Source organism: Cottoperca gobio, chromosome 24, assembly GCF_900634415.1.
Source record: "Cottoperca gobio chromosome 24, fCotGob3.1, whole genome shotgun sequence".
NCBI classification, from domain to species: Eukaryota; Metazoa; Chordata; class Actinopteri; order Perciformes; family Bovichtidae; genus Cottoperca; species Cottoperca gobio.
In genome coordinates this window covers 10,137,076-10,147,725 of record NC_041378.1, presented here as the reverse complement: position 1 = coordinate 10,147,725, position 10,650 = coordinate 10,137,076, and the positions used below count along the sequence as shown (strand labels likewise).

At 39.5% G+C, this 10,650-nt stretch overlaps 1 protein-coding gene across 2 annotated transcripts; it reads left to right on the top strand.

Moving 5' to 3' along the window:
* Positions 1-1,628: 1,628 nt before the first annotated feature.
* Positions 1,629-10,650, top strand: znf513a (zinc finger protein 513a). 2 transcript variants are annotated; one of them, XM_029425504.1, is made up of 5 exons: positions 1,629-1,817; positions 3,211-3,347; positions 4,849-4,983; positions 7,234-8,004; positions 8,100-10,650. In XM_029425504.1, exons 2-5 carry the CDS (start codon positions 3,308-3,310, stop codon positions 9,053-9,055), a joined length of 1,902 nt encoding a protein of 633 aa, XP_029281364.1. In that variant the 5' UTR covers positions 1,629-1,817; positions 3,211-3,307; the 3' UTR covers positions 9,056-10,650. The 2 variants fall into 2 exon arrangements, with proteins under 2 accessions (XP_029281364.1, XP_029281363.1); XM_029425503.1 differs by having other exon boundaries at positions 8,094-10,650.

The following is a 10,650-nucleotide window of genomic DNA, read 5'->3' as shown; positions in this document are numbered from 1 at the left end:
CCTATTCATAAATGCCCAGTGAGTCCCATAAAAAACTCAGTGGTTCTCACATGTTTTCATTCCCAAATATACACACACACTACCATATTTTATTTAATATGTTTGTCCCAGTCAACCAAATAGGCATTTGGAAGGATTTTTGCAGACCATTTAATATTAAAAGGTACATCTTATAGGTCCAATGCTCAAAAGATTGAAAGGTGAGAGTGTCTCTCTATTCTGTAGCTATCTGATCAAATACATCCCAGTAGAATAAAAGCAAACTGTTCCGAATGAAGCACCTTCAGAGGCTCTGTGGCTCCAGTTGTAAAAAACACACTACATTGTTTATGTTGAATAACAGAGGACACACATTAAAAATGTGAGGTCTATATAAAGACCCTGTGGAACTTTTAACTAGGACAACCTATATATATATATAGTTTTAGGTTAGCCTAGTTTTACTATTTTAAGTCTCAGTTAAGTCAATAGGCCTATCGATGCACCCTCCCAGAGAGGGTCTTTGTCACTGAACAGTATCTGGGAGCTTATGCTTTGAATTGTCAATATAATGTAATGATGCAACATTTGTATCTTTGCCCATTTTTTACATGTACAGTGGTAGGGTGATAATTTTGCTACAGTTGAGGCTTTTTTTCCCCCACTTCCTACAATCTTAGTTTGCATTACATTGTATAATCATCAGCTTGGATTCTACATTGGGCTCTGAGTTTTTAGTTTAGGCTTTAAATGGCGTTAGTGGAAGTGGATAGTTTATATGTGCTTTGCTTATATGCTTACAATCTCAAAGTTAACTGCTTGCTGTCTCCTGTTTTTCTCCTGTGGGCATTGTTTTTTCTCCTAAGTGCAGTATTTTTGAAGGACTGACAAAATGATGTTCAAATAACAGTCACACAGGCCCAGATCTGTAAAATTATTCAGTCATTATTATCATAATATGGATATTTCAGCCACTTTAAACATAAGAACTACAACTTCAGTGAGGTTTAGCAACCGGAAATTATTTTCGGAAACGGAAATACCCAACTAAAACGGAAGAGAGGTGGATACAGATGGAATCAAGTACCCCACCAGCAACAATAACACGTCCGGTGTGCGCCCCTGGCCTTCAGAGTAAAAGCCAAGAACTTAAACTATTATTAAAAATTGGTTTCACATGTATGTAATTTTGACATCAACAGTCATACCAATTAAATAAAATGCAAAAGTATGACAGAATGTGTACACTGTCATATCATGTTGTTCCATCTACATTAGTAGAACTCGGGGTGGGTGAAAATAGAAAACCAAAAACAAGTTGTGCTCTCATTTAACACAGTAACTGAAAGGGCATACACCTCATTAATGGCACACAAAATTAAAAATTATGCAAACAGAGTCCAATTAGCTTGTATAATTTACAAAATCACCTCAGCATACAGTGTATGGTGGGATTTGCATATTTTTCTTTTTACACGTGTAATAATTAAATGACACTATAAGCATGTAATTAATTCTCGTGGAGTATTAACTGTATACTATGTGCAGTTTTCTGTTTAATTTCACTTTTACGTTACCATTAGTGGATATGTCGCTTTTATTCTGAAGGATTCAGGCCGGAAGTCTTATTGTTGTTGCTAATGCTGTATCACAGCCGAATCAGAAAATCAATTAAGTTATGAAAAATACCATTAATTGCCTTTCTTTGTCACCGCAGCTCATGAAGAAATGGCGGATCTCCAGACGTTGTACATTTGAGGGAAAACACTTCGCATCTAATGGCGTGTATTCCGACGATAAAAATCATCTCAATCGACAAGGATATTTACGTTTTTTAGGTAAGTTAGCTTGATGGCTAACTAGTGAAGTTGACATTAGCTGCTCGGCTAATTTAGCTGTAGGTTAACATGTTAAGCCACGGCTAAATTGACTGAAGATGGCACTTGTCAGTCAGTACTACGTGCTGATGAGAACGTATTTTGTTTTCCCACTCACTAGGTTGCGTACCGTCAGTTTTCTCAAATAGTGCTGACATTTCTTGTTGTACAGTGGCAGCATCAGCTAGCTGTATGCTATATAAAGACATGCTTCAGTTTAAATTGCTAGCTGACTCGCTTGATTGCTCTCTGTCGGATCTGTTAGCCATTTTGCTAAAGTAGCTCGATAGCTAGCTACTTAATAGTGGATTGTGTGTTTGTTAACAGTGTAACTACACCAGCTCAAGTCCAGATAATACACCCACATCACATATGGGTCCTGTGATGTTAGTTTATTAACTACACTGTGTGATACCCTCGTACTGTCTTCATTAGGACATAATTAGATTTTCTGAGAAATGATAGATGCACTGCAGTAAGACCATTAACACTGGATTATTGACTGGCTTTATGTGTTCTTAGCGTTTGGGGTTTAACAGACATAAATGAGCTAGAAAATCTACCTTTTGTTAAAGTAAAATGGTTAAGGATGCTGTTTAATGGTCTATGTGCAGTATTTGTTTTGATGACGCCATCACTGTCTACTGCAAACTTGCACTCTGTTGTTCAGCTCAAGGATTGACTTGATCCAATTCAGTTACATTTAATCTATTGACAATGGTAACTGGACGATCTGATATTATATGTGTAGGTACTCGATGTGCAGATTACTTGGTTAGTTGATCAACATAAAATAAATCGGTAACAATTTAAATAATGTATAATTTAAGCCATTTGTACTGGTCAGAGCTTCACGTTTTCTTTTCCTTTTGTGATAATTAAATGTATTTGTGTAGATTTTGGCCTGTTGGTCTTACAAAACCTGCAATTTAAAGATTAATAAATTGTGGTGGACTTTTTTTGAACTTACATTTTTATAGACCAACCAATTAAAGTAGTCATAATGGAAAAATCAGTAACTATAAAATGTTTTTTATAGTTTATTCACCAAACATTTTATCGTCTATACATTTTTAAATCATTTTTAAACATGGAAGATAACATAACAATGAATGATACATTTAATATATACCAATATCGCTATATTTACCCTTATATAAATCCACACGTTTTTCAATCAGTGATTTAAAGAAAATAAAGAAAAGAAGAAAAAAAAACACATTGAAAAATGTTGTCTTATTATATCTCCTTTTTTCTCTCACGTACCTGTATCTACCCTGTACCACACCCCATGCAGTACATTTCTACTTCAATCTACTTATCAATTTGAATTGCTTTTCTCTTGCATCTATAGAAATACTGAAGAATATCTTCCATACGGATGAGAATGAGCTGATGGTTGTGGAAGTCTGCAAGAAGACGTTGCAAAAAAGAGAGAGGCTGTCTGGAAGATGCCAAGAAAAAAACAACAGAATCCACAGCCAGTCAAGTGTAGGTATTTAGAAATCTCTTCAACGTTGAAAAGTTGATACGGAATGTGTGTCTCACATCTTTATTTAACAACGTACAGTTACCTATGGCTTCACAGTTAGGTCTCAAATGAAATCCCCTGTGAAAATGGGCCTGGTCGTTTACAACGTGTGTCCTCTTCCTCTGCTCACATCTGGACACCAGATGTTGCTGTTTGACTACTTGAAATGTTTCACATCAATCATACTGACCCACAGTACTGTACCTAGTAATGCAGTTAAATCTTGTGTTACATTCTTCATAAATTAGAATAATTGTGGAATGTGCAAACTGCAGTTAGGACCGTACAGATGTAAAAACAAACACGTATCAAGGTAGCCTAATGGTTATGAGCAGATTCTACTTTTCTTTAATGTCTTGTATTCTGTGTAGTACCTGCTTTATAATTAGATGACTGATCATGTTAGTAATTAGCTGCTTCAGGTTAACACCGTAAACTCACAACCTGGGTATTGCTCATCGCTCATTATTGATCAGCGTGTACTTCAAACACCGACAATAATGTTATTGTCATGCAGTAAAAATACATCCAAGGGTTTGCTTCACCGTGGATTTTTTACACTCCAATATTTCCATTCACTTGACCAGAATATCCAAGGAAGATTGTTTTCAGTTTCACATATTTAATAGCCATCTATCATCTTATTTGATGGGGTTCTGTGAAAAAGAGAACCGTCCCACAGTCTTGATGTATTGTTGTCATCATGTCAAACCCTAAAACGACCAGTAGATGGCAGTATGATGCCGTTTCTCAAGGATTTGCCAAGGAAGGCTGATGAGTGTGATGTCCTTGAAATGGCCTGATGGTAGTTTTCTGAAGCAGTGACAGCTGCAGGATCGCTGTTTGGATTCCATCAAGCTTGAGAGACCAAGTTCCAGGCGTCATTAGCTGTAACTGCAGTAAAAGAGCTTCATTTGTCAACTGTTGGCAGTTCATTTGTGTTCATAAACCTTTTCTACACGATTACAGCAGGGAAGTAAATTAGATTTTACTGCATAGATAACTTCTGACTTTTTACTTTTATTTGTTAAACAAATAAGATTTGAACTGAAAACCAAAATGTACACTTTTGTTTTTGCTGTGATGGTTTGTCTGATTTTGAATTAAGAAATCAAGATGACTATTTCTATTTTTGAGTCGACCATGTCTACATACAAATGTAGGTATGTCAATAAATAGTTTTTGCTAATTTGACTATGATTGTAACTATTAATATTTCCTCCATTAAAAAGTTATTACCTGTATGATTTCTCCATCAGACGGCCAACTATTGTAGTTGACACTTTGAAAAGAAATCAGCTTCAGGGGTGTGGAGTTTCTCTGAAATCTTGCTTTCGAATGTATGTGTCATTTAAAAGTTGGCCAATAACAGTGAATTATTCGTGCATTTGTTTTAAACTGAGCCTCCAGTGAAATTATATTAATCATCAAATGTTGATTTGCTCTTTCCTATGACTGTAGTGGATTCTGAAGATGGTGTAGCCATTGAAGCTCCAGGAAACCTCAGCTTAGACACAGACTTCCTTCTGGGACAAGACCTCGAGTTTGATGACCCTGATCATGACAACAAGATTCTAGGCCTGGAAAAGTTCTCAGGTTTGTAAACCTTTTTTTAATTAGATTTTTAAAGTTATAATGCTTAAGATTTCAGAAAAACAGCAACAGAGCCACAGTTTACAGCACAGCCAAACACACGTCTTGTTTATCAGTGCTAAGCTTGTGACAAAATACATGCATTTCCTGTGCTTCACAATAAAAGCTCCTCCACTACTGTAAACTTGAAAACATTTCAATGTCAGCTAACGTTTACTAGCTCGACTACTGTGTTTGGTTGAACCAAAGAGAGAGAGAAGTGGACGCCGAAGTTTTTCTTTTTTGGTGTCTCTCTGTTTTCAGTTGTTGCATGTTCACCTTGTGTTTGTTTTATATTAGTATATTTCATAAACATCTTATCCCACGCATGTCAAATGTGTCTATTGATTATAGAATCACGGAGATGAGAGGATCTCACAGCCTGATCATTGTAGTACATATCCATTGACTCCAGTTTGGACTTTGTTGGTGAACAGAAGATTGTGTCTCTCTGTCTTTTATAAGCCCTCAGTGTCATTAATGTGAAAACATGGAATGAATCTGTGATCGTTAAATTATTTAAATGATTTTACGTCTAAAGGAGCGGCGGCTTCGTTTGTAAAGAAGACTCGTAGATTTTTACAATTTGGTCGTCAGTGATGAAGTGTTGCCTCTCTGTGCGACAGTGAGAGAAATGGAACTACCGGCTCATATTTCCCAGCGTGACTCTTTGTGAGGAGAGAATTATCTGAAAAATGGAAAAGTAGAGAAGGAGCCGAGACACCATTATTATATAAGGGTCATAAAAATAGGACCATTACCATCAAGGACACCATTATAAGAGGGCATTTATTCATCATCATCATCATCATCATCTGCTGCCTCTGCTCCGACTACCCCCACTGCCATTATCATTTCCCCCTCATCATCATCATCATCATCATCATCATCATCATCATCATCATCATCATCGTCTACCCTCATCATCATCATCATCATCATCATCATCATCATTATCATCATCATCAGCAGCAGCCTCACCATTACAGTCATCATCATCATCATCATCATTAGTCTCGGTAATCATCCACGAGGGGTTTCCATGGGGCAGGATAAAAGGGCAGTCTCGACTCTCGCCTTCCTCACACTTTGCCTCGGCATCTGCGAAGGGAGGAAGGTTTCCTTCTGGCTTGTTCGCTTTCAGAAGCACACACTGAATCCGGCTGGTGCTGCGTCTTGAAGTCTTGAAGCTTTTCTTCCTACCCTCCGGGAAAAGTGTCTCTCTTTTCGTCTTCTTTTGTTTGTTTTTGTATCGCCTGAAACCCTCCGATGGCATAACGGCTCAAACGCAGTTGACCTTGCCGGTAGCACCGTGAGTATCAAATGTTGCTCTGAAATTCACTTTTTTTTTTTTTGCTGGGAAGAGAGATTGTGTCTGTGCTGGAGTTATCTTACGCAGTGTGATGGAAATGGAGCAGCATGATCTGTAACATTTAGGCTTTCTGTATTTGTCAGACAGCTTTAAGTCTTCAGTGAGAAGATGCTGATTGAAGGATGTGCGTTTCTAACATCAGTTTATTTGTATGGGAGTGAGTCTCGGTAAAAATATAATGTGGTACTTTTTATGCTAACAGTGCACACTGTATTGGAGTTTTTTTTATGTCATTATAGATATTATTTCAGCTGGTATTATTGCATTATCCACACCATTTGCACCCAAGCCAGTCACATGTCTCTGTACTATGAAAATAAGTGATTCATTGTGATTGTATTCATTTAAGTATCTCATTATTTCACAATTTATCGGTTCAGTTATATATTTTACCGTATTTATTCTTATGATTATTTCAAAATGTCCAACAAGTTTATTCAAAATTGGTCATTTTGGGCTTTCAAACATTTTTGCACTTATTCTGTTCGATTTAAAATCTCACAGTATATTCATAGAGTGTGTGTGAGTGTCCCTGATGCTGTTTGTGTATGTGCTGGGACCGGCTATGTTTGTTCTCTTCTGTACTTGTTTTGTCTGCTGTACTGTCTGTCTTGCAAAATACATCTTATTACCTCATAAAATAAGGGCTATATATAGTAAAATATAGAATTCCAGATAGAAAACAGAGACGGAGAGAAAGGACAGTTGCAAATGTAAACCTTGCTGTGGAATGTTGTTGCTGGAAATGTGCTGTGAAGACATTTCGAGTGCATTGTGAAGGTCTTTGTTCTGAAACCGTGCAGTATTTTAAACATGTTGTTCTGTTGGTCCTCCCTGTTTAGAAGTAGCGGCTGAGATCGGTTTCTCTGTGTATCCTCTGGGTGATGAGGAGAGCCCTGCCTACAGCCAGCTCAGCATGGAAAGTGAAACAGATAACTCGCGCGGCACGACTGACAACGGCAGGGAAGACGAGGGCAGAGCAGCCCAGTCCGAGCCCAGTTTCCCCCCCTACCTGTCCTGCAGGGGCTGCGGACAGCTCCGTGATGAACCTCTGGGACCGGGCATAGACCTGGTCGGTCCATACTGCCTTAGGTGCTGCAAAGCCTCCAGGGAAGCCAAAAGTACAGACTTTTGTTCGCCTTTTGGAAGCATCAGCGGGATTCGCTCGGCTTCCCATTTGCAGCTTGACGATGAAGAGGTGGAAAGCGGGATGGATGACAAAGCACTGACTGCTGAGGACAAATTGGCCAAGCTGCACTCGTGCCACCTCTGCGGCTTCTCCTCGCGTTACGCCAACCATGTGAAGCGTCACATGAAGACGCACAACGGGGAGAAGCCCTATAACTGCCCCTTGTGCACTTACGCATCAGCCCAGCTGGTGAACCTGCAGAGACACCTGCGCATTCACACTGGGGAAAAACCTTACAAATGTGACATCTGCACTTTTGCCTGCAGTTCCCTTGGCAACCTCAAGAGGCATCAGCGCATGCATGTGTGCTCTGCAGGGGCGGGACAGGAAGCCCCACCACGACCTGCCAGTGGCCAAAACAGCCTGAAGAGGCATGTGACTGGGCAGAGGCCCAATGAAGAAGTGTCTGGTACTGCAGCCAAGGGTATGTATCATTTCCTTTTTTATTACTTTTTAAAAATATTGTGTCTCTCTTTTGATCATTCAGTTTATAATAACGCACTCTTTCTGAAGTTTCAGAAGTTGCAAGGCCGACTTCAAACCTGAGTTTGGGAGCCCAGAACAATGACTACCTATCAGCCTTTGATGGCCTGAAGGGGGCGTCACCACCACCCATACCAGCCTCTAACCCAGCTCCTGGCCACCAGCCTCCGCCCCTGCTGGACACCACAGGCAGCAGCGGCAGCAGCAGGGCGACCAGAGGGGGTATAGCAGACGGTGCCGCCCTCCCCTCTTCACTTTTCCCTTACACTTGCCGGTTGTGTGGCATTGTCCTGGAGGACGAGGACGGCTCCTCGGCCCAGATTTGTGCCAAGTGTACCCTTGAAATGCTGACTAAAGACTCTTCATCATCTCCCAACAGCCCTGGTGAGCGCAGTGACAAGGTGTACACCTGCTCCGCCTGCCCTTTCCTCACACACTACCCAAACCACTTGGCCCGCCACATGAAAACTCACAGCGGCGAGAAACCGTACAAGTGCCCACAGTGCGACTATGCCTCAGCGCACTTCGACAACCTCAAGCGCCACCACAGAGTGCACACAGGCGAGAAACCTTACAAGTGCCATTTGTGCGATTACGCCTGCGGGAACCTGGCAAACCTGAAGCGCCACCAGCGGGTGCACTCGGGTGCAAAGCCCTTCCAGTGTGCCGTGTGCAGTTACAGCTGCAACCAGAGCATGAACCTGAAGCGGCACATGCTCCGGCACACAGGAGAGAAGCCGTACAAATGTCAGGAGTGCGGCTACACCACTGGCCACTGGGACAACTACAAGAGACATCAGAAGAAACACGGCCTGGCCACAGACGGCTGGGTCAAAGTTCCAATGACTGGAAACGACGAAGAAGAGGATGCAAGGAAAAGGATGGGAGTTGGCGCTCCAACTCACAGAAAAGAAACGGGGAATGATATGCAGTATATGTCTAGGGAGGGAGGTCAGACAATACACTCGTGCTACAAACTTGAGATTGTATAAAAAAATTACTCAGCAAAACTAAGCTACCAGCAATTTGTTTTTCACAGAGCCTTTATATTGTTTTAGAGTGTGTCGGTCTTTTAGAGTTTTGTCGGATGTCTTCAGAGGCTGCTAATTGTTTATTTGTAGAATCTCGCACAATTATGAAACACAATTATGAATATTTTGATCCCATTTTTGGATTAAGTAATGTGTCTGTTTTAGAGTTTGTCTTCTCCGTTAGTGTCAAAAACAAAAGGACTTTCTCTCCTGTGAAAGTCCTTTGACTGTCTTATTCTGTACGTTACCCCACACTAGCCTAATTCTAAAATGTCCCTCTGATATTATTATACATCTGGTTATTAATTTGAGTACAGAGAACACTACCAAATACATGTGCACATTTAACACTACCAGATGTATGTTCACATTTTTGCCTGAACTGTTGAGCTGCACTGTGTAGTCTATGGGTTGTTGTTTTTTATTAAAGTTGTTTGTGTCACATGTTTAGGTCCTATTTGTTTTGTACCAAAAATCTAATGAAATAACTTGAATGTTACTGATAAATGATGACGTTTGGTTTGCTTGAGGAGGATATTTTAACTACACAGTGCGGCTTTAAGTAAAAAATGAGTCCTTGTAAGGGCCAATATTGTGCTTTGCTTGCATTGGGGAACAAGCTCTGGTAATGGCATATCTTCAGATTATTTACTAATGTATGTACTACTAGCAAAGTGCTTTAAATTATACTGGACTTGTTTTGCCATTGATAAAGTATACTGATTAATTAGGTTGTGTTTACCCAACTAAATAATCTCATGTGTCTTGAACTGCATTGCCATTTTTGCCAAACCCCTCAGGTTTATAAAATGTGATTTGGAAGACTAAAATGTTTAAACTATATATTTCTGGTTGTTAACACTAACATTGCATGCACAGGCATTTTGAAAGGCGCTCTTCCGTCTTCAGTATTGTTAAAGAAAAAGCACAATCATACACACACGGTTGCATTAAAAAGGTTTTAGACTAAATTGTGGAGGGGAAAACTGCATTAGTTGACAATTCTTAAGTGATTCCGGAGTAACGTGTTGTAAACGAGCATGTTGTTCAAAGGAATTCTTTGCCCACAAACTTGTACTTGCTACATATCATTAATTATACGATTTCTTGAACTTTAAATTTGTTGATCATGTTCTTTTTGATTACTGTTTACTATTTACTGTGAAATTAGCCCATTCTCGTATTTTTTACTTGAAAAAGATGACACTATTAGTAAGCATGTGTGTGTATGTAATAGTCGTTTTATTTTTCTAATGTGGCTATAATACACTGCTAGAAGTGAATACCCTAATATATATAGGATTTTTTTTAATGGTGTCATTTTAGTTCCCATGGGAAAAATAATAGGGACTGCAATTTAAGTTTACGCTCTTTTTGAATTACTATTATATGCAAGTGAGATATTTTTCAGGTTGCCAACTTGCCATGACACAACGGAGCATTGATTAGTACTGACATCCCCCCAAGTGTCTGTTTTTGTCTTTATGCAGTGTCTCATAAATGCCTTAAGTGAGGATTTTGAAATAAACACATGGAATTCATTTCATTGAATGTCA

Bases quoted from the DNA above. Each gene is read 5' to 3' on its own strand.
- znf513a (XM_029425503.1), top strand. From the start codon at position 3,308: ATGCCAAGAAAAAAACAACAGAATCCACAGCCAGTCAAGT. The intron at 3,348-4,848 runs GTAGGTATTTAG...CTATGACTGTAG, and splicing joins GAATCCACAGCCAGTCAAGT to TGGATTCTGAAGATGGTGTA. The intron at 4,984-7,233 runs GTTTGTAAACCT...CTCCCTGTTTAG, and splicing joins AGGCCTGGAAAAGTTCTCAG to AAGTAGCGGCTGAGATCGGT.